This window comes from Chiloscyllium plagiosum, unplaced genomic scaffold (assembly GCF_037043375.1).
Source record: "Chiloscyllium plagiosum isolate Xiang-an unplaced genomic scaffold, Cpla_swu_hap1 HiC_scaffold_13, whole genome shotgun sequence".
In the NCBI taxonomy this organism is placed as follows: Eukaryota; Metazoa; Chordata; class Chondrichthyes; order Orectolobiformes; family Hemiscylliidae; genus Chiloscyllium; species Chiloscyllium plagiosum.
The window spans coordinates 9,462,545-9,487,415 of NW_028270151.1; the positions used below are offsets into that span (position 1 = coordinate 9,462,545).

The 24,871-nt window shown below is 44.0% G+C and overlaps 1 protein-coding gene across 1 annotated transcript in view; it reads right to left on the bottom strand.

Annotated features, from left to right (window-relative positions):
• Nucleotides 1-9,749: 9,749 nt before the first annotated feature.
• The window catches only part of LOC122556180 (phospholipid scramblase 1-like), an 84,825-nt gene continuing 69,703 nt past the window's right edge, over nucleotides 9,750-24,871 (bottom strand). The window contains exons 6-8 of the mRNA XM_087993925.1: nucleotides 22,147-22,308; nucleotides 10,613-10,671; nucleotides 9,750-10,505 (exon numbers count right to left, since the gene is read on the bottom strand). Of these exons, the coding sequence (XP_087850051.1) occupies nucleotides 10,642-10,671; nucleotides 22,147-22,308 (192 nt within the window). The 3' untranslated portion in view covers nucleotides 9,750-10,505; nucleotides 10,613-10,641. The remainder of the gene's footprint in view (nucleotides 10,506-10,612; nucleotides 10,672-22,146; nucleotides 22,309-24,871) is intronic.

A 24,871-nucleotide genomic window follows, 5' to 3' on the forward strand; every position in this document is an offset into this window, starting at 1 on the left:
TCCTGCCCACCTGGCACCCTGTTCCTACATAACTGGCTCAGTGCCTCTTACCCATCAGGCAACTTGCCCCCTTCCCAGATGGCACACTGCCTCCTAGATACCTGATTCACTGCCGCCTCCCTATCCCATCCCCTACCCACCTAGCACACTACCCCTGCACACCTGGTGCTGCGTCTCCCTACCCACCTGGCACACTACCCCTACCCACTTGGTGCTGTGCCTTCCTATACAACTAGCACACCATCCCTACCCATCTGGTGCCTCCTTATCCACCTGGCACACTGCCCCCAACATGTAGCACACTGGCCCTACCCACCTGGCACACTGCCTTTACACAACTGGCACTGTGTCTCCCTGTTCACCTGGCAGATTGACCAAACATACCTCGCTCATTGCCCCATACTTTCCTGATGTCCTGGAATCCTATGGAGTTAGTGCCCTGTTAACCTGGCACCTTAGACAAGCCTACCTCCCAGCTCCCTAGCCTCACCCCTACCTCCTGCACTTCTCCTTTGACAGCAGCTGCCTGTGATTCTGAACCTTTACATTCTTGAATACAGTAGCTGACTGCTGGGAAAATCGACAGCTTGGGTTACCTTCCTCCAGACTGTTCTCCTCTATGAAGATACTGTCAGATAGGAATCACAGCTCAGCGATTTGACCGGATCCAAATCTCGGGTCAGAAATGTGACGTTCCCTCATTTTATAAAAATAAAGGGGTGGAATGTCGTTCTGTGTGAGACTGCCATGCCTCAGAAAATCCTTAGCATTACAAAGTTAGCTTTACTACAACGGTTACTGTTAGTCAATAGATTCTTTCCTTCTAAAACAGTTAAAGGAACATTGGTACAAGGGCACAGCTCTTGGTAAGGGTTAAGACATTAGCAGGAAACCAGATCTGACTTATTCAATTGTGGAAATTGAAACGTTGAATAGAAATAAACTAAACAGGGCCCCTTGGTCTTGCAGTTGTAGCTCAGGATATTGTCTTCACGGGAGCTTAGGAACAGGAAGAGGCCAATCAGTCCCTCAAGCTTGTTCCACCATTCATTGAGATTATGGCTAAAGTGCAGCCTAACTCTATATACCATCCTTTGGCCCATATCTCTTAAAACCCTAGGCGGCACGGTGGCACAGTGGTTAGCACTGCTGCCTCTCAGCGCCAGAGACCCGGGTTCAATTCCTGCCTCAGGCGACTGACTGTGTGGAGTTTGCACGTTCTCCCCGTGTCTGCGTGGGTTTCCTCCGGGTGCTCCGGTTTCCTCCCACAGTCCAAAGATGTGCAGGTCAGATGTGAATTGGCCATACTAAATTGCCTGCAGTGTTAGGTAAGGGGTAAATGTAGGGGTATGGGTGGGTTTCGCTTCGGCGGGTCGGTGTGGACTTGTTGGGCCAAAGGGCCTGTTTCCACACTCTAATCTAATCTAACCAAAATCTTTTTCTTTTACATTTAAGATTAACAATTGATCCAGCATCCACTGCCAATTGTGGAAGAGAGTTCCAAACCGCTCCCACTCTTTGTGTGTGAAAGGGCTTCTTAACATCTCTCCTGAATGGTCTGGCCCTAATTCTCAGACTATGCCCCTAGTTCTAGCAACGTACTGTAAATAGTTTATCTATATCTATCTTGTTTTTTCCTGTTAATATCTTGACGATTTTAATTCGATCACCCCTTAAAATTCCAATTTGTGGAGAAAATGTGTCTAACTTATATAATCTCCTCTCATGATTCAGCACCATTCTCGCAAAACTATGTTCTACTCTCTCCAAGGTCAATATGTCCTTTCTAAGGTGTGGTGTTCAGATCTGCTCAGAGTACTAGGAAAAAGTGAGGACTGCAGATGCTAGAGAGTCAGAGTCAAAAAGTGTGTTGCTGGAAAAGCACAGCAGGTCAGGCAGCATCCAAGGAGCAGGAGAATCGACGGTTCGGGCACAAGACCTTCATCATGAATTCAGAACGTCGACTCTCCTGCTCCTCAGATGCTGCCTGACCTGCTGTGCTTTTCCAGCGCCACACTTTTCGAATCTGCTCAGAGTACTCTAAGTGGGGTCTAATCAGGGTTTAATGCTGCATAACCTCTTCATTCTTATACTCCAGTCCTCCAGGTATAAAGGCTTTGCTCTGAATAAAATCTCATGATGCATTTTTTTGTCAGTTTTGGCTAAGCACAGTCACATGATATTACAGAATGAATATTGGATTGGATACAGTTATGCAGAATAATATTAAAGAATATGCTTTGACTGTGCGATTATAACTGAACTAAAGAGACCAGGGTAAACGACTCATTATGTGACAGAATTACTGATAATTGTAAAGGAAATTTGCAGATGAGAGAGACCATGAGGTTTTTGAATTCTCACCAGAGATTAAGAAAGACAGTGATAAGTCAGTATCACTGGATTGGAATGGTTTCTTTCCTTCTGTCTCGAGTGAGAGAGCAATTCAGGCTTGACAAGCAGCCTTTGTAGCTATTTTGGTTGGCAGGACAGTGTTGATTTAAACAATGTTTTAACCCCTTCTGGGGTTTGTATGTAGTTTTAAACATTTCCTGCTCAATGTATCTAACCTCCCTCTGTTTTATCTTCCTTACTGCCTGTCTGTGAAACAAAGAGATTTTTTTTCAGAGCAATGATAATGAATTCTGCATTGTGATGGAGTTAAAAACGTGCTGCAAAGTTGAAGAGAATTCTGGTCTCTGCCGCAAATCTCAAGACACAATGAGGAATTTATTTTCAGTCTGGATTTAGATTTAGAAATAGACGTTTTAAGTGATTTGAATTTCAAAGTTAAAAAAGAAAAACTGAGAATTTTGGAGAAAGCTGAAATCTAAAAGTTAAACTACAGGGCTGGGGATTTAAAGATTTAAGATACAGAATACAAGTGACAGTGTGGCTCGAAAGCTAAAACACGTTGTTACAATTGTAGATGTTCTCATTGTTTTTAAATTGCCAGCTCTCACACCAAAGTAGACGCATTTCACACTTTGTCAATACAATGGAAAATTAACAAATTTAGCATTTACTGTGATATCTGAAAGAGAATGCTTTTCTAAATTTAATACTGTGCTGAGCTTTGCGAACACTTTGCTGAGTTCTGCAGTCGAGGAGACAGCTTGTCTTTGCTGAACTGGGTAAACATTCAACCTGGCCTTGCCAGCAGTCAAATTCAGCAAAAGAGCTAAGGAAAACATAAAGACAGTTATGTCCACGGCAAGGGAGTGAGAAAATAAGAACTCGCATGTTTCCCAACCCTTGCCCCTGAGCGCGTGATAAGAATTGTGAATTTTGATCATCACCCTTACACAAGGCATTTTTGCCAAGTGAATTGGTCCTGCATGCAGAGGGTTAAAAATAAAGCTTTTTCTTTGCTCTTGCTAGCAGTTGAGTCGAGTCGATTTAATTTCCACAACAGTCAACATGCAGGGAGCACGGTAGATCAGGGATTCCTGAGACCCACTGACTGCCTAAGAATGTACACTTTTAAACAAATTGATCACTGAACATCGTTTGGTCCCAGGTCAATATTTTAAATGTGACTTTAAGCTAGATTGTAGAATTTCCAGCGCTATCCAAACTCGTAAAGGGGAAAGGAAAGCGGATTTACATAATCACGAATTCTGAGTTTTTATTCGACCTTGTGCATGATTGCAGGGTTGTTTGGAAGCAACATCACTTCCTTCAGGAGGAGGTCATATTCAGCACAAACACACAATTTGAAACCTCATGGAAGCAAAAGAATCTTGCAGCAATCAAAACTAAGCCTGAACAATTATTATCCCAACTGTCTGTAAGGAATGGTTAGATCCTACATGCCAAACTAGGCTTTCTTAAATTTTGTTTGTGGGATGAGGCATCATTGGCTAGGTCCATTGCCCATCCCTAATTGCCCAGAGGGCAGTTAAGAGTCAACCACATTACTGTGGATGTGGAGTCACATGTAGGACAGACTGGGTGAAGACGGCATTTTCTTTTCCAAAAGCACATTAGTGAATTCCTGATGTGAATTCTGACAATTGACAATGATTTCACATTCATCATTTGACTCATAATTCCATAATTTAATGTGAAGTAACTGCACAGAGGCCAGTATCATCACCAAGTAACCCTTTATTTACTTGTCTACAGCACACTGGTTGTGACCAGCCAGCTCAGAGTCAGTCCCTGAGCTGAGGAGATTCTCAGCTCCTGGTTACAATATTTTTCGAGGAGATTCGCATCTCCTGCTTATTTTTTTTCCCCAAGAAATAAAACAAAACCACAAAAAAACGGAAGCAATGTCTCCAGTTGAGAGAACTTTTCCCCACAGTACACTGGCTGTGACCGACCAGCTTGGAGTCAGTCCTCAACTGAGGAGATTCGAATCCCCTGGGTGCACTTTTCTTTTTTTCTTTCTGAGGAGATTCTCAGTTCCTGGTGATATTTTTTGAGGAGATTCTCAGTTCCTGGTGATATTTTTTGAGGAGATTCTCAGTTCCTGTTTTTCTTTCTTTCCTGGTTATTTGGTCAGCAGGGCTTTTCTGATTGGCTCAGGTTGATAACCACAATCAAGGATCTCATAATCAATGAGACCTAGTCGGTTCCAATCACTATATTATGGAATTAAAATTCCACCAAAGTGTCTGAATGGTAGTAGAAGATGGCTTGCTCTTTTAAACTTGCAGTATACATGTAAGTTGATTCCACGGTGCAATAAGTTGATGTATATTGCTTCTAATCTGCAAGGTCTCGTTACCTGAAAGACTAGTCTTGTTCCTTGAACTGGTGCCTAAATATAGAAGAGATTTGAAAGGTAGTAATGTCAGAAATTCCTTGTAACTTCTAATAAACTTTGAATCTAACAAATTTGGATCTGATTCTGATTGACTTTTCTGTTGATGGTATTATATTTAAATGTATTGTGAGAGTTTCTGTCTTTGTATATATTAAAATAAATGAGATCTAAACATGAAAAAAAATTAAAATTCCACTATCAGCTGTGGCAGGATTTGAAGCCAGGGCATTAACTGGTTCTCTGGATTAACAGTCCAGTGATATTACCACGAGGACTCACGAAAAGTGTGGCCCTGGAAAAGCACAGCAGGTCAGGCTGCATCCGAGGAGCAAGAGAGTCGACATTCTGAATTCCTGATGAGGGGCTTGTGCCTGAAACATCGATTCTCCTGCTCCTCGGATGCTGCCTGAACTGCTGTGCTTTTCCAGCACCACACTTTTTGGCTCTGACTCTCCAGCAAACTGCTCTGCTCACTTTCTCCTTGCGCTCTGACTTGCAACATTCCACATGTTGGAATGGAAAGCATACACCGATAGAAAGACTGGAAACAGATTAAGGAGTATGGAAATGTAAAGTATAATAAGGACGAGCCAATGACAATAGACGCCTGCTATATCCAGGAGCATGGAGACTGCAGTGACTGATAAACTTGTCAGCAAAGATTGTGGAAGGAATCAAGTTTGTTGACAAAGGAATCTAACAAGACCTGTTCAAAATACCCCAACGATAGCACTTTGGATGATGCTCTCTACAATTAATTTCTCTGATGTGCGGTTCTCCAAGGTCTGTGCTTGGTAGCAGCTCCCGGAAGCAGTTACCAATGCATCAGCATGCTTTATGATCAGGAGCATGGAGTTTTACATGTCACGGTTAACAAGTTAGTATGTGTCAGGAGAACTCAGTGTATTTGTTAACAGGGAACTGCATTGCCTGAGATTACAAAATGTAGCAATGAAGATTTCCAGCCTCGTGCATGGCTTTAGTATCATCCACTGTAAGCTATCCTCTACTGACCCTCTTTTAATTGAGGTATTTTCAATTCACTCTTGGGATGTTACTTCACTGGCTGGTCAACATTTATTGACCATCCCTAATGGTCAATCCCTTCAAAAAAAGTGACGATGAGCTACCTTAAACCAGCATAAAGGTAGACCATTAGGGAGGAGGCGCTAGGATTTTGACCCAGTGACGGTAAAGGAATGGCAATATATTTCCAAGTCAGGATGGCCTGAAGGAGAACTCGCAGGGGTTAGCATTTCCATGTAGTTATTTCCTTATCCTTTTAGAGGTGAATTTGAAAGGTGTTGTCCAAGGAGCCTTGGTGAATTTCTGCAATGCGTGTTGTAAATGGTACACACTGCTGCGACTGAGCATCAGTGGTGGAGGGAGTGGATGCTTGTGGATGTGGTGCTAATTAACTGGGCTGCTTTGTCCTGGATGTTGCCAAGCTTCTTTAGTGTTGTTGGAGCTGCACTCATCCAGGTAAGTGGGGAGTATTCTATCAGACTCCTGACTTGTGCCTTGTAGATAGTGGACAGGGCTTGGAGAGGTAAGTTACTCACCGCAGTATTCCTAGCTTGTGACCTGATCTCGTACTCATAGTACTTATATGGTTAATCCAATCAGATTTTAGTGAATAGTAAACCCTGGGTTGTTGATGGCATGGGATTCAGTGATGGTTCAGCCATTGAATGTCAAAGGAAACATTTTCTTGTTGATGATGGTCACTGTCTGGCACTTGGGTGGTGCAAATATTACTCATCACTTGTCAGTCCAAGCCTGGATGTTGCTGAGATCTTGTTGCATTTGAACATGGACTGCTTCAGTATCTGAGGAATCACAAATGGCAGCGATGGCCCAGTGGTATTATCGCCATACTATAAATCCAGAGAGGTGGAGGTGGGCACTGCAGATGCTGGAGATTACAGTCAAGATCAGAGTGGTGCTGGAAAAGCACAGCAGGTCTGGCAGCATCCAAGGAGCAGGAAAATTGACATTTCGAGATTCCTGATGAAGAGTTTTTGTACGAAACATCAATTTTCCTATTAGTCCAGACACCTAGGTTATGTCCTGGGGACCTGGGCTCCAACCCTGCCAAGGCAGATGGTGGAATTTGAATTCAATAAACACCTGGAAGTAAGGCTCTAATGATGACCATGAATTCACTATCGATTGTTGGAAAAACTCATCTAGTTCACTCATGTATCTTACCTGGTCTGGCCTATTTATGACTACAGACTCCCAGCAGGACGGTTTGCTCTTAAAGCACTCTGAGCAATTAGGGATGTGCAATAAATGCAATTTGAACCAGTGACACCCTCATCCCATGAATGAATATTAAACCAATGTGCAATCATTAGTGAACGTCCCTACTTCTGAGCTTATGATGGAGGAATGGTTATTGATTAAGCAGCTGAAGATGGTTGGACAAGTACATTTGGATAAAAACAAACTACGGTAGATGCAGTTCTAAAGAAGTCATATCAGACTCAAAACGTTTCTCCCTGCCAGATCTGCTGAATTTCTGTAACATTCTGTATTTGTTTGGATAAGTACAAAAAGATAAGAAGAAAGAGAATAGTGCCCCTCAAAGATCAGCAAGGTGGCCTTGGTGTGGAGCAGCAGGAGATGGGGCAGATACTAAACAAGTATTTTGCATCAGTATTCACTGTGGAAAAGGAGATGGAAGATGTAGAACGTAGGGAAATAGATGGTTACACCTTGAAAAATCTCCATATTACAGAGGAGGAAGTGCTGGATGTCTTGAGACGCATAAAAATGGATAAATCCTCAGGACCTGATCAGGTGTAACCTGGAACTCTGTAGGAAGCTAGAGAAGTGATTGCTGGGCCTCTTACTGAGATATTTGTATCGATAGTCACAGGTGAGGTGCCGGAAGACTGGAGGTTGGCAAATGTGATGCCACTGTTTAAGAAAGGTCATAAAGACAAGCCAGGGAACTATACACTGGTGAGCCTGACCTCGGTGGTAGGCAAGTTGTTGGAGGGAATCCTGAGGGACAGGATATACATGCATTTGGAAAGGCAAGAACTGATTAGGATTAGTCAACATGGCTTTAAATGTGCTAAATTATGTCTCATAAACATGATTGAGTTTTTAGAAGAAGTAACAAAGAGGATTGATGAGGGCAGAGCAGTAGATGTGATCTATATGGACTTCAGTAAGGCGTTCAACAAGGTTCCCCATGGGAGACTGGTTAGCAAGGTTAGATCTCACGGAATACAGGGAGAACTAGCCATTTGGATACAGAACTGGCTCAAAAGTTGAGAACAGATGGTGGTGGTGGAGGGTTATTTTTCAGACTGGAGGCCTGTGACCAGTGGAGTACCACAAGGATTGGTGCTGGGTCCACTACTTTTCATCACTTATATACTTGGATGTGAGCATAAGAGGTACAGTTAATAAGTTTGCAGATGACACCAAAATAGGAGGTGTAGTGGACAGTGAAGAAGGTTACCTCAGATTACAACAGGATCTGAACCAGATGGGCCAATGGGCTGAGAAGTGGCAGATGGAGTTTAATTCAGATAAATGCAAGGTGCTGCATTTTGGGAAAGCAAATCTTAGCAGGACTTATGCACTTAATGGTAAGGTCCTCGGGAGTGTTGCTGAACAAAGAGACCATGGAATGCAGGTTCATAGCTCCTTGAAAGTAGAGTCGCAGGGAGATAGGATAGTGAAGAAGGTATTTGGTATGCTTTCTTTTATCAGTCAGTATTGAGTACAGGAGTTGGGACGTCATGTTGTGGCTGTACAGGACATTGATTAGGCCACTGTTGGAATATTGCGTGCAATTCTGGTCTCCTTCCTATCAGAAGGATGTTGTGAAACTTGAAAGGGTTCAGAAAAGATTTACAAGGATGTTGCCAGAGATGGGATTTGAGCTATAGGGAGAGGCTGAACAGGCTGGGGCTGTTTTTTCTGGAGCGTTGGAGGCTGAGGGGTGACCTTGTAGAGGTTTATAAAATTATGAGGGGTATGGATAGGGTAAATAGACAAAGTATTTTCCCTGGTGTGGGGGAGTCCAGAACTAGAGAGCATAGGATTAGGGTGAGAGGGGAAATATATAATAGAGACCTAAGGGGCAACGTTTTCATGCAGAGGGTGGTACGTGTATGGAATGAGCTGCCAGAGGAAGTGGTGGAGGCTGGTACAATTGCAACATTTAAGAGGCATCTGGATGGGTATATTAATAAGAAGGGTTTGGAGGGATATGGACCAGGTGATGGCAGGTGGGACTAGATTAGATTGGGATATCTGGTCGGCATGGACGGGTTGGACCAAAGGGTCTATTTCCATGCTGTACATCTCTATGACTAAGTATGCTACCCTGAGAGACTCCTGAAATTGAGGTGACTTGCCTCCAATAACCACAACCATTTGCTATGTGCCAGATCTGACCCCAACCAATGGAGAATTTGCTCCCGATTCCTATTGTGTCCAGTTTTGCTAATGCTACTTGATACAATATTTACTCAAATAAGGTAGTGTTAACCACAGTACAGGTATCCCCTTCATATCCGCAGGTGATATGTTCCAAGACCTACCGCAGATGCCCAAAACCACAAATAGTAGCAAACCCTATCATTCAAGTGGGAAATTTACTTCACCAGTAGCCTCCGGGAATTATTTCTGGAATGTCCCATGTAAAATTTTCAGACCGCGATAACCGAAACCGCAGAAACCAAATCTGCGGATACGGGATGTCTACGATAGTTCCATCAATTTTTGGAAATGAAAAATGGTTAATATTTGCAGTTCCTGCTTAGGGAGGATGTTTGGAGAACACAAATTAAATAGGAATTGTTTTGATGTTGAGATGCACATTAACCACATTAGTAACTCCATAAATACAAAAACAACCCTCTACACAAATTTGCCACTGAATGAAGATCTTATAGAGGGCCACCGAGTTTCTCTACAAACATAATTGCCATAATAAAAACACAAGTACCATATTTATTGATTTATTAACATCTTGTCATGATAGAGGAATATTCAGTACAGAAAGTCAGTTTCTCACACAGGTCTATTAATCCATCTGGAGTAAACAAAAGACTTCTGTTCATAAACCACATTTGCACAATTGATCACTGTGCAGGCATTATATATTTTTGTTTGAAAATATACTGTATTCTAAAATGAATTATATCATTCAAATATATATGTTATATTCTATTACAAATTGCTTCCCTAAATGACACTTCTTTCTTTTTTGTTTGGAATAGCTGGAAAGGGAGAGTTCTGCCTTGGGTACTCCATCTAGTTTTCTGACACAGATAAACTTGTCAAACTTTCCAGGATATGTTTTTAGCTTTCTCATTCCTGCTGTGGAGCATTGCCTATAAAGTGCACATAGTGGGAACAACATGTCAAAGGGGATAGCAATCCATTATTATGCAGGTTACTCACTTTTACTAACTTAAGTCCATTTCAGTTCACAAACAGGAAAACTGGTTGTGCTTTGAGCCGAAAAGATGTTGCATCCCAGGGATTTGCACTGCCTCTAAAATTAGTACTGTTTTCAGCATCAGTCAAAGACATCACAGCCTTTGGAAGTCTGGTCGGTTCAAGAAGGTCAGCACATCTGTAACATGCTTTCATAATTGGCATTCTAAAAACCATGAAGGAGACCCATCATTAGCACATCTTGAGTGAAGGTGGAAGAGTTAAAGATGTCCCTTCCTCGATCCCTTATTGGTTTCAATCTCTGTGCAGAATCAGAAAGAAACCCAGTAATACAGTTGTTGTAGGACCGACGTAATTCAGATGTCACAAATAGAACGGAGCAGTAACTCTGTAAATATATCTACTTACAAGACATGGCTCCATAGTCAGATCCTTGTTCAGTTATTTTTCTCAAAGAACACATAATCCTGAAAAAAAAATTGATCCTGATTAAATGCAAACACTCGAATTCCTGAATATTTCTAAGCAAACGGACAGTAGAAGTTCGCTTGAAAAGCAGGCGTGGTCATTTGTATCGGGATATATATCGATTTAATCTGTTGGAAGTGCTCATACATCCAACTAAGATTTTGACATCCCTCATTAACCAAAGGAAATTGAATAAGAACTCTGAATATAAAATCAACAAATAGCTACTTTCTTCTATTTTGACCATTTTATTTCAAATAAAATATTTCATGACAAAGTTTCCAGAATTGAATGGAGGTTCGTGTTTGAAGTGTGAGATTTATTGCTGCATTTATAAATCTTCAATCTTTTCTAACCACCTATTTATAATTGAGCTTCATTTTGTAGAATGCTGTTCCTTCACTGTTGCTGGGTCAGAGTTCTGGAATACCCTCCCTCACAGCATTGTGGGTCAACTTACAGAATATAGAGTTCAGCGGTTCAAGAAGGCAGCTCACCATCACCACCACCACCACCTTCTCTACAGCAACTAGGGATGGGCAACAAATGTCAGTCCAGCCAGCGTTGTCAGTGTCCCATGAGTCTAAAGAAAATGCAGTTCCTTGAGACACTGTGAGGTTGGCGGCATGACGTTTTGCAGTAATGTGGCTTGGTGTTAGCTTTCAATTGTTCCAATGTGGGCTTCATTCTGAAATGTTCCAGCATGGAAGTTCAACAAACTTCCAAGATTCCAGTTTAGCAGGGACGGTAAATCAATAATCCACCGCAGCAGGATAGTACATCAGCACAGAACAAGGATCGAACCCATGCTGAACGCATTATCGACCCAGTGTTTTCTCAGCCTGGTATTGCTGAGAATTACCCATCTGGGCTGATTGCACACAACATTTCAATGGCAGCTCTCATTGAGATGTCAATGTTTCTTCAGGCGCATTGTTCATAACATTCTGGGAAGGCTGCCAAGTGCAGAAAATGGACTTCCAGCAGCATGATGGCTGTTTATACCAGTGGGTGAAAAAATCCCGAGAGATGGGATCGCCAAGAAGGGAATTGCACCAGAATTAAAATTTGGTCAGATATTTCAACAGCTGATTGATTGGCCCTAATGATAGAGTCATAGAGATGTACGGCACAGAAACAGACCCTTCAGTCCAACTTGTCCATCCCGACCAGATATCCCAACCGCTTCTAGTCCTACCTGCCAGCACCCAGCCCATATCCCTCTAAATCTTTCCTATTCATATACCCATCCACATGCCTTTTAAATGCTGCAATTGTACCAGCCTCCACCACTTCCTCTGGCAATTCATTCCATACACGTACCACCCTCTGCGTGAAAAGGTTGCCCCTTAGGTCTCTTTTATATCTTTTCCCTCTCACCCTAAACCTATTCCCTCTAGCTCAGGATTCCCCCACCCCAGGGAAAAGACCTTGTCTATTCACCATATCCATACCCCTCATCATTTTATAAACCTCTATAAAGTCACCTCTCAGCCTCCGACGGTCCATGGAAAATGGACCTAGCCTCTTCAGTCTCTCCCTGTAGCTCAAACCCTCCAACCCTGGAACATCTTGTAAATCTCTGAACCCTTTCAAATTTCACAGCATCCTGCCATTAGGAAGGAGACCAGAATTGTACGCAAAAGTGGCCTAACCGATGTCCTAAGTGGAAAACAAAATGCAGCATTTTCATAAACAACGACCTCACAGCTGTATTTCTGCCCTTCAGAGACACGGAAACAACTGTTTTTTTTAATTTCAACTTCATTCATGGGACGTAAGAAATGGTGACTGCATTTATTGCCTGTTCCTAGTTGCCCCTTGAGAAGGTAGTGGGGGGAGCGAGCTGTCTTCTTGAACTGCTGCAGTCCACCTGCTGTAGGTGGATCCTGCTGTCGGGAGGACGATCCAGGATTTTGATCCAGAGATACCGAAGGAATGGCGATATATTTCTAAGTCAGGATGGTGAGTGGCATGGAAGAGAACTTGCAGAGGGCAGTGTTCCCTTGTATCTGCTGCTTTAATCCTTCTTGTTGGAAGAGGTTGTGAATTTGGAAGATGCTGTGGAAGTCTGCAGTCCAAATTGCCAGACAGTACGTACTCCTGAGGGAGTGGATGCTTGTGGATGTGGTGCCAATCAAGCAGGCTGCTTTGTCCTGGATGGTGTCAAGCTTCTCGAGTGTTGTTGGAGCTGCACCCATTCCAGGAAAATGGGGCATATTTTATGATTTGGAGCTCAGTTCTTCAATGAGCTTTGTGAGTTGGAGCTGAATTTAATGGGTATAACAGTGGCACCTTCCACCAGCCAGTGCCAACTCCACTTGTGGCAGGATAAGTTAAAATCCCAATCAGTCAGCGACTTACCCGGCTATCATCAGGCCAATCAGATAGTGACCAACACTTCCAGCAACACTACCAGAGGCAGTGGTGCATGATGGGCTAGCAGGAGATATGGTAGGCCCAAAGGGGAGAGTGTGTTGGGTGGCATTGCAGGGCACCCCAATAAGTAGATGCCCACACCCGACCCCAACCACCACTTCAGTCTGTACCCTTCACACCTGAGTTAGTTGGTGGGCTTGTGCGAATGGGCCAATGGGTGTACAGGTGTTGGGAAGGCAACTGGCACTCCATCAGGTACCTTACCTGCTAATTCCACTTCCATATACTGAACTCCTTGCCAAAACAATCCAGGGTTTGCAGGGCATTAAATTCCCCCTTATGTGAGCAGGATATGAGCTTCACAGTGTTCCTCAATGGCTATGTTTAGTCCAGGTCTCAACAATTAATAGTCCCAGTGCCAAACATGGCTGACATCTCAGGTATCTGCCCACTCATTCTTGGTCCATACATCAAATGGCAACAAACACTATCATTCTAAATTAAAATGATAGGAGAGTGTCTAGCTCCTGGGAGTGGTCATCCACAAGCTTTCTTGGACTCTTCATGTGGACGCACTGGTTACAAAGGCCCAATGTCTCTTCTTCCTCAGGCATGACGGGGAATACCCTTGCAAACTTTTATAGGTGGGCCATCGAGAGCATTCTGTCTGGATGTATCACTACCTGGTATGGCAACCATACCTTCAAGATCGGAGACAGTTACAGAGAGCGGTAAACTCGGCCCGGACAATCACAAAGGCCACCCTCTCATCTATAGAATCCATCTACCAGGCCTGCTGTCAAGGGAAGGCCGCCAGCATTCTCAAAGATCCATCCCACCCTGGCAGTGTTTTTCTACAACCTCTACCATCGGGGAGAAGCCTGAACAGACACACCAGCTGGTTTCGTAACAGTTTCTACGCCACTGGTGTTAAAATACTGAATGGACTGTCAAACCCTTAACGTTTGCCTGCCCCTGTGTTTTTGTTTTTGCTGCTGTTTACCTATTATTTACTATCTATGCTACTTAACTCTGTGATCTGCCTGTATTTGCTCGCAAGACAAAGCTTTTCACTGTGCCTTGGTACACGTGACAATAAATTCAATTCAAATGATAGCACTCACAGCTGGATGCATTGTTCATGAGCTCTGTCTGTGAATAACATCAATGGCTGGGGACAGAAAATGGATTTTGATGTGGAGATTACACAGTGTTGTTTTGATGATTTGTTCGAATGCTTTCTCTGGAGGGGATCAGCTAACTCAGTTTGCTCAAGGGCCAGGATGCAATGCCTAGTGATGCCAACAGCATGGGTTCAGTTCCTGCACTGGCTGAGGTTACCACAAAAAACTCTCTTCCTTAACTTCTCTATTTGACTGAGGTGTGGTGACTCTCAGGTTAATCCATCACCAGTTTCCTCTCTTTGCCATAGGAGCAGTCCAATGGTCTGGCAGGACTACGGTGACTTTACCTTTTCGTCCTCCTGTATATCAAAGCCATAATTTGAGCTCATCGTTTTCGGCTGGTGGGGGGGTGGGACATAGGTCTAAAACAGAGCTGAGGAGAAAATTACTTCTCTCAAAAGGGTCATGAATCTGTGGAACTCACTGCCCCAGAGTGTGGTCAGTGCTGGGAAATTGGATAAATTTAAGGGCAGAACTTTAATTAGTGAAGGGGGGAAGGGTCATGGAGCGTGGGCAGGAAAGAAGAGCTGAGGCTGAGGTGAGATCAGCCATGATCGTATTAAATAGTGGACTAGGCCCGAGGGGCTGAATTGCCTTCTCCTGCTCCTAGGTTATAAACTGAAGCAATTCTCCGCTATAAACAGTACTGATGAGTTCTCAGTATAATCGAGATATTTCAATGTTTCTGTTGTTCACCATTGGGGGTGTGGAGGTTGAAGCTCACAGTAGATGTTCTTTACAGAACCTTTGATGACACAGGGTCATCGCTTTTGATTTCAGGAGGATTAATACAGCACATTTTATACAGACTGTTGGTCAATTATATCAAAGATGAGGAAATCAGTAACATGAGCATACTTCACCATCATTAAGATCTCCTGGAAAGATGCATATGTGGGTTTGCGTTTGTTATAGAAAAAAAGAGGGTAACTGTTAATGAAAGCATTTAAAAATGGTTAAGAGAAGCATTTAAATCACTCCCAGGACAACGGCTGATTGGCAGTAGAAGTTAAATAGGGAAGAAGGGTTTGGAGGGATATGGGCCGGGTGCTGGCAGGTGGGACTAGATTGGGTTTGGATATCTGGTCGGCATGGACAAGTTGGACTGAGGGGTCTGTTTCCGTGCTGTACATCTCTATGACTTTAAGTGTCTCTTCCCTTGAGACAGGGGTAAGGGCAAGGGGTAAACCATTTAGGGCTGAGATAAGGAACAACCTCTCCACCTGCAGAATGGTGCTCCTGTGGAAGTCACTACCACAGAGTTACCGATGCCAAAACATTGTAAGATTTCAAGAATGAGTTGGATGTAGCACTTGGGGATACAGGGGTCTAAGAATATGGGGAGAAAGTGAGAATGGGGGACTGGGTTGGATGATCATATTGAATGGCGGACCCGGCTTGAAGGGCTGAATGGCCTATTCCTGCTCCTATTTTTTAATCTGTTTATGTGTTAAGGAACTAGCCCCTGCTTTCTGTCAATGTGGGTCTGAAAGACTAGTAATTTGGGGAACTTTTCACAGCTTTAAGAGTCTTTAACTTTTGTGATGATTCTGGGAATAGTGGGGCTTGAGTTCCAGCATGCTATCCCAGGGAGACGTGACAAGTGTGAGGGAGACATAACCGGTGAGAGACAGAAGGCAAGTGAGAGTAACTGGGAATTTGGGGCAGAAGGGGAAATGAAGTTGCTTAAGTAAATGGTTGCTGCAGAGTGAGGGGTGAGTGGGAGAGCATATGAGGTGTGGATTGAGAAGTAGCCCCACAGTGAGAGCAGTAGAAGAGTGACATTACAAACTACACATGCTACAAGTGCAGGGAAAATCACTGACTGGGGAATAGATTCAGTATTGTACTGTGAGGGAGAGAATTCTAGACTTTTGACCCAGTGACAGTGAAGGAACGGCAATATATATTTCCAAGGCAAGATGGTGAGTAGTTTGGAGGGGTCTTGCAGGTGGTGGTATTCCTTTATGTCTGCTCATCTTGACCCTCTGGATGCCAGATGTCGTGGGTTTGGAAGGTGCTGTCTAAGGACCTTTGATGAATTTCTGCAGTGGCTCTTGTAGATGGTATGTGAAAGTGAGGACTGCAGATGCTGGAGATCAGAGTCAAGATCAGGGTGGTGCTGGAAAAGCACAGCAGATCAGGCAGCATCTGAGGAGCAGAAAAATCGATGTTTCAGGCAAAAGCCCTTCATCACACTGCTGCTACTGAGTGTTGATGGTGGAGTGAGTGGATCTTTGTGGATGTGGTGCATTTTTCTATGTACAAGATATGACTCTTAGAAATCTGAGGCTGCTTCCCTGATTCTGATTGACTCCATCCTGAAGAAGGGCTTATGCCCGAAATGTCGATTCTCCTGTTCCCTGGATGCTGCCTGACCTGCTGCGCTTTTCCAGCAACACATTTCCAGCTCCAGTCTTTATAGGGCTCCTTGATGTCACATTGCATGAAATGCTGCCTTGACATTAAAGAAAATCACTACCACTTTTCCAAGACCAGTTCTTTAGTCCATGATTTGACCAAAGTTGAAATAACTTGAGGAGCTGAGTGGATTGGTGGGAGAATAGGTCTGAAATTGAGCATCAGTGAGCAGGTTACTGTTATGTAAGTACCTCATGACATCAGTATTAACAACCACTTCCATCACTTGGCTGCTGATTGATAGTAAACTGATGGGCAATAATTGGTGGCTTTGGAGTTCTCACGCTTTGTATGGACTGGGCATACCTGGGCAATTCTCCGCATTTCCGAGTAAGTAATTGGATTGGAACAGCTTGACCCAGTGGAATGTGAACATTAAAACATTTTACTATTTAATTTACTGCACGTTCCATTGTTTCTTTGTTGCGGAGGTTATGGATTAATTTTTTTTTAAAAATGAGCAATGTCAGTGCAATATGGGACTACATTCCAATATCACAAATGAATCTCACCAGAAACAAAATGCCAATGATGTCACATCCATTATATAAACATAGCTGGAATGTTAGCTTTCAGCAGGAACAAGATTAACAAGCAGAAATAATTTGTAAAATAAGATGCCCTCTGAATTCACTTGTCGCACAACTCCAACTGACATTCATTGAATCAGGCCATTCAGCCCATCGTGCCCACAACAACCCTCTGAAGAGCATTCAATACAGACCACCCTGTAACTCTGCATTTCCCATGGCCAATACACCTATCCTACACATCTTTGGACTATGGGAAGAAAGTGAGGACTGCAGAGATCAGAGCTGAAAAATGTGTTGCTGGAAAAGCGCAGCAGGTCAGGGAGCATCCAAGGAGCAGGAGAATCGACGTTTTGGGCATAAGCCCTTCTTCAGGAATCCTGAAGAAGGGCTTATCCCCGAAACGTCGATTTTCCTGCTCCTTGGATGCTGCCTCACCTGCTGCGCTTTTCCAGCAACACATTTTTCAACTATGGGAAGAAAGCAGAGCACCTGGAGGAAACCTACACAGACACAGGGATGACGTGCACACTCGACACAGTCACCCGAGGGTGGAATTGAAACCGAGTCCCTGGCACTGACAAGGAGCTGCGTTAACACCGTGCCACTCTATCTGGTGATAAAAACCTGTCTTCCTTTAGATTAACAAGACCCTAATCAAACAAGTCAGTGGCTGATTTAAGCTGACAATGCTTTCTATTTACAACAACGTTTCCTACTGACAGTGCACGCTCGCTGTTTCAGGTCTACTAACAAGGTCATCCTTTAATGATGCATGCTGACACTCATTTCAGAAAATCATACCATTATAATAATGAAAGGCAGACTGAGGCTGGACTCAAGCGGATTGCTTTTGTAACATAATCTCTTCTGTTCTTTCCACCTCTATACTTTTACACAATACGCTGCACTGAGCAGAGAAGTATTAAGTTGGGTCCGTCAGACGTTTTCCCCGGGGCAATAACTTGCAATGATATGGTGCCTTTAACTAGGTAACATATCTGAAAGTACTTTACTCCCAGGGTGCAGAGCATCAAGAGAAAAAGCAGGAAGTCGATGTGTCGGTGTTGACCCAACTGTTGCTGAGGTCTTCTGCCAGGACACAAACATTGTCAAGTTCATTTAAACAAAACCACTAATGTTTTTTCTTTTCAAAATAGGACGATGCAAAATATGCCATTGAGCCAAGAAGGAAGTGTTGCTGAACAAAGACACCTTAGAGTGTAGGTTCATAGTGCTTTGAAGGTGGAGTAGCAGGTAGATAGGATAGTGACACACTTGCCTTTATTGCATGGATATCGGAGTTGGGAGGTCATGTTACGGTAGGCCACTTTTGGAATACTGCATTAAATTCTGGTCTCCCGGCTGTAGGAAGGATGTTGCTGAACTTGAAAAGGGTTTAAAAAACATTTACAAGGATGTTACTGGGGTTGGAGGGTTTGGGTTTTTAGGGAGAGACTGAATGGGCTGGAATTATTTTCCCTGGAGCATCGGATGCTGAGGGGTGACCTTATAGAGAGAGGTTTATAAAATCATGAGAGATATGGATCGGGTGAATAGACCAGGATGTTTTCCCTGGGAGGGGAGCCTAAAGCTAAAGGGCAGAGGTTTAGGGTGAGAGGAGAAAGATTTAAAAGGGGCCTAAGGGTCAGCTTTTTCATGCAGAGGGTGGTACGTGTATGGAATGAGTTGCCAGAGGAAGTGGTGGAGGCTGGTACAATTACAATGTTTAAAAAGCATCTGGATGGGCATATGAATAGGAAAGGTTTAGAGGGATATGGGTCAAATGCTGGCAAATGGGACTAGATTAGTTTAGGCTATCTGGTTGACATGGACGAGTTGCACTGAAAGGTCTGTTTCTGTGTCATAATAATACAGATGGGGTTGCCTGTTCTGTATAGATTAGATTCTCTATAATGTGGAAGCAGGCAATTTGGCCCAATAAATCCACACCAACCCTTCAAGAGTAACCCACCCAGATCCATTTCCCATATTTACCTCTGACTAATGCACTATGGGCAACTGAGCATGGCCAATTCACCTGACCTGCACATCTTTGGACTGTGGGAGGAAACTGGAGCACCCGGAGGAAACCCACGCAGACACGGGGAGAATGTGCAAACTCCACACAGTCAGTCACCTGAGGGTGGAATCGAACCCAGATCCCTAGCACTGTGAGGCAGCAGTGCTAACCACTGAGCCACCGTGTTGTATAACTTTACAAGTTTATAAGGTACTAGGCCTTAGTTTAAGCCTTACCCTAAAGGAATGAGGCTAATGGAGACCTCTGTCAATCGTTGTTCAGAGATGGGTAATAAATGCTGAGTGACACTCACATTACATGAAGAAATGGGTGTAAAAAGAGGCAGCCTTGGTGCTCCGCTGTGTTATCAGTTGAGATCTCTCGTTCCTGAGTGGGGCATAAATCGAGTTTTCTGACCGAGCTGAGAGCATCCATTCAGCACCATAGCATTCTACCAGGCATTGCAATCAACAGTAAATAGTTGTAATTACACCATAATCAGGCTTTACTCTTTGAGAGTTTGGGACAAATGCATCATATAAATGCTACCCCACTGACAGCTGCTAGGGAATCTAGTCAGAATCCCATTTCATGGTAGCAGCAAGTCTGATTGTGTACATGGTGAAGAATAATGCAGTTCCATTATTCATGGTTTAATGGATTGTTGAAAAATAATCTCACACAGCGGTTCAAAATGATCAATGTTCTTTCTCAGATCTAAAACTATTATAAAGACCACCCAGTCCCTATTCTGGGTGTTAAATGCAGAATAAAACATTTTCTTGGCTTCAAACAAACAATCAGCAACAATTCATATTTATGTATTGCTTCTGACAGGATAATATTCCCCAAGGCACTTCACAGTAGTGTTGTCAAGTAAAATTTGACACCAAGCCAGATCAGGAGATGAAAACAGAAATTGTTGCAAGAACTCAACAGGTCTGGCAACATCTGCGGAGAGAAAGCAGAGTTAACATTTCTGGTTCAGTGTCCTGATGAAGGGTCACTCAATCCAAAACGTTAACTCTGCTTCCTCTGCACTGATGCTGCCAAGTTTTTCCAGCAATTTCTGTGTTTGTTTCCAGCAGTTAGATTAGATTCCCTACAGTGTGGAAACAGGCCCTTTGGCCCAACAAGTCCACACCGACCCTCCGGAGAGTAACCCACCCCCCCATCTGACTAATGCACCTAGCACTATGAGCAATTTTGCATGGCCAATTCACCTGGCCTGCACATCTTTGGATCATGGGAGGAAACCGGAGCACCCGGAGGAAACCCACACAGATATAGGGAGAATGTACAAACTCCACACAGACAGTCACCCCAAGGCTGGAATCGTACCTGGGACCCTAGCATTGAGAGGCAGCAGTGCTAACCACTGAGCCACCGTGCCACCCTTTGTGTTTTGTTTCAGAACAGGAGATACCAGGCCACAAGATGGGTTTGAAGGAAGGTCCTTAAGGAGGATGGGGAGCTGTACAGGTGAGAGGAATTTCAGGTTTTAACTCCTGACAATTCAAGGCATTGGAATGAACAAGAGCCCAGGTTTGGCAGGTTGCTGGATGGGAGGAAGTTGCAGCAATAAGGATCATAGGATCCCTACAGTGTGGGAGCAGGCCATTTGGCCCATTAATTCCACACCAACCCTCAGAAGGGCATTCCACCCAGAATCCCCCTCTGACCCTATAACCCAGCACTTTCTATCACTAATTCAGAAAGCCTGTATATCCCTGAACATTATAGGCAATTTAGCATAGCCAATCCACCCTAACCGGCACATCTTTGGAGTGTGAGAGGAAACCGGAGTACCCGGAGGAAACCCACACAGACACCGGGAGAAGGGTGGCACGGTGACTCAGTGGCTAGCACTGCCGCCTCACAGTGCCAGGGTCCAAGGTTCAATTCCAGCCTCGGGCGACTGTCTGTGTGGAGTTTGCACATTCTCCCTGTGTCTGTGTGGGTTTCCTCCAGGTACTCCGGTTTCCTCCCACAGTCCAAAGATGTGCAAGTCGGGTGAATTGGCTGTGCTAAATTGCCCGTAGTGTTAGGTGCATTAGTCAGAGGGAAATGGGACTGGGCGGGTTACTCTTCGGAGGATGGGTGTGGACTTGTTGGGCCGAAGGGCCTGTTTCCACTGTAGGGAATCTAATCGAATCTAATCAAAGAGGGTGGAATCAAAGCCAGGTCCTTAGCGCAGTGAAGCAGCAGTGCTAAACAACTGAGCCACCGTGCTGATGAAAGAGGGTTTGGAGGAACTTGAACACGAAGCCAAAAATTTCAAAATCATGCATTGCTCAGTTGGGAGCCAAATCGATCAGTGAGCTGTGGGGCATTGGGTGAACAGCACTCACTGCACGTTCAAAAACACATAGCAGAGTTTGGGATCAGCTGAAGGTTTTGGAGGCTGGAAGGCAGGACCTGAGTGGAGCCATGTGCTGGAAAGCACAAGTCTAGGGTAATAAAAGCAGGAATGAAGGCTTCAGTGATAGATGAGTTGAGACAGGGCAGAATTTGGTGAAGTTCTTGTAGGCAGTATTAGCTATGATAGCATGTGGATACATGGTCAAAACTCAGTAATCTGAACACTGGAGGGTGTGACTATGTAATTCAGTATTAGTGAAGTGCTCCCAAGGATACTGATGAACTCAGTCTGTATGGAATGGATCGAATACAACACGCTGCATTTCTGATACAATTAACTTTTTCACGCAGAGCATGGTACGTGTATGGAATGAGCTGCCAGAGGAAGTGGAGGCTGGTACAATTACAGCATTTAAAAGGCATTTGGATAGGTATATGAATAGGAAGAGTTTGGAGGGATATGGACAGTGCTGGCAGGTGGGACTAGTTTGGGTTGGGATATCTGGCCAGCATGGACGAGTTGGACCGAATGGTCTGTTTCCGCGCTGTACATCTCTATGACTCTATAATACTTACAATGAGAAAGCAGGCACCCAGCATTACTGCTTTCATCTTAACATCCAAATCCATGGGGAACTGGATCCCAAAGTTAGTGGCATCCGTGAAAGCTTCTCTTGTGAGTCCAGTCCACTGCTTTGAGATTTTGCCAACTGTTTCACTTTCATCAAGATTTGTAACCTGGAACAAGATAATAATCATTAAGCTTGAATCTATTGGACTTGCCTTAAACTTGTGACTGGCCCTTTTCACAGGGGCAATTACCTCGCAGTATTTCTGTGTGCTGACTAAGAACTAAGAGTAGGAGTCACTCAACACCTCGAGTGTTCTTGGACAATCAAAAGACAATAGGTGCTCTTTTACCTGAACTTTACATTTCTGTTCAATTCCCATGTCCTTTGACTGGCTTAAGTTTCAAACATCCATCAATCCCACTCTTGAATATACTCAATGACTCAGCATCACCAACCATCGAGGATAGAGAATGACTCATCAGCATCTGGGTGAATAATCTCTCATCATCTCAATCTGAAATCTCTTTCTCAGATCATTACTGCTAGTTCAAGGCATTCCATTCTAACAGCTGCCCTGTTAAGGCTTCCAAGGTAAGGTCACCTCTCATTCTACTAAATGCCACAAAATACAGGCTCATTCTAGTGGCTCAGTGGTGCGTGCTGCTGCCTCACAGCACTAGGGACCCAGGTTCAATTCTGTCCTCGAATGACTGTCCGTGTGGAGCTTTCACATTCTCCTCGTATCTGCATAGGTTTCCTCCGGGTGCTCTGGTTTCCTCCCACAGTCCAAAAGATGGGCAGGTTATATGGATTGGCCATGTTAAGTTGTCTATGATGTGCAGGCGAGGTGGATTGGCCATGGGAAATGTGGGGTTACAGTGATTGGGTAGGAGGGTAGGTCTGAGTGGGCTGTTCTTCAGAAGGTCAGTGTGGACTCGATGGGCCAAATGGCCTGCTTCCACATCATCAGGTATCTATGTAACTGAATGAGACGAAGTATGCTTGATGTACAAACAGCAGTAAGATACTGTGAATCCATTACACTCTCATGTCAATTTCGGCTTGCAGAATGTAATTGGGTGCTTTGTCATCTGCTTTTCATCATTTATGTAAATGATTTTGTGTTCAGTTCTGGTCGCCTCGTTATAGGAAAGATGTGAAAGCTTGAGAGAGGGTGCCGAAGAGATTTACCAGGACGCTGCCTGGACTGGAGGGTATGTCTTATGAAGAAAGGTTTGAGGGAGCTAGGGCTTTTCTCATTGGAGTGAAGAACAATGAGAGGTGACTTAATAAAGGTGTACAAGATGATGAGAGGCATAGATAGAGACTTTTTCCCAGGGTGGAAATGGCTGTCATGAGGGGACATAATCTTAAGGTAATTGGAGGAAGGTTTAGGGGAGGCGTCAGAGGTAGGTTCTTTACAGAGAGTGGTGGGTGTATGGAATGAACTGCCAGGAGTGGTAATAGAGTCAGAGACATTAGGGACATTTAAGCGACTCTTGGATAGGCACATGGATGATAGTAAAATGAAGGGTGTGTAGGTTAGTATGATCTTAGCGTAGGATAAAAGGTCAGCACAACATCAAAGGCCGAAAGGCCTGTACTGTGCTGGATTGCTTTATGTTCTATGATTTGGATGTGAAAATAGGAGGCAAGGTTAGTAAGTTTGCAGATAACACCAAAATTGGAGGTGTAATGGACAGCAAAGGCGGCTATCTCCGAGTACAATGGGATCTTCATCAGATGGGCCAATGGAGTGTCAGATGGAGTTTAATTTAGATAAATGTGAGGTGCTGTATTTTGGAAAGAGGCAAAGCAGAGCAGGACGTATACACTTAATGGGAAGGTCCTGGGGAGTGTTGCTGAACAAAGAGACCTTGGTTCATAGTTCCTTGAAAATGGAAGGTAGACAAGATAGTGAAGGAGGTGTTTGGTATACTTGCCTTTATTTGTCAGAGCATTGAGTATAGGAGATGGGAGGTCAGGTTGCGGCTGTACAGGACATTGGTTATGCATTTTTGGAACACTGCATGTAATTCTGGTCTCCCTGCTCTAGGAAAGATGTGGTGAAATTTGAAAGGGTTCAGAAAAGATTTGCAAGGATATTGCCAGGGTTGAGGGGGTTTGAGCTATAGGGAGAGAGCTGAATAGGCTGGGACCATTTTTCCTGGAGTGTTGGAGGCTGAAGGGTGACCTTATAGAGGCTAATAAAATCACGAGGGGCATGGGTAGGGTAAATAGACAAGGCCTTTTCCCTGGGGTGGGGGAGTCCAAAACTAGAGGGCATAGGTTAAGGATGAGAGGAGGAGGATTTAAAGGGACCCAAGGGGCAACTTTCTCACACAGAGGGTGGTATGCTGTATGGAATGTGCTGCCAGAGGAAGTGGTGGAGACTGGTACAAGTGCAACATTTAAAAGGCATCTGGATGGGTATATGAATAGGAAGGGTTGGGATGGATAATGGGCAAGTGCTGGCAAAGATTAGATTAATTGGGGCGGCATGGTGGCTCTGTGGTTAGCACTATTGCCTCACAGCGCCAGGGACCTGGGTTCAATCCTGCCTCGGGCGATTGTCTGTGTGGAGTTTGCTCCTCCTCCCCATGTCTGTGTGGGTTTCCTCCCACAATCTAAAGATGTGCAGGTCAGGTGAACTGGCCATGCTAAATTGTCTACAGTGTTAGGTGCATTAGTCAGGAGTAAATATGGGAATAGGTCTGGGTGGATTACTT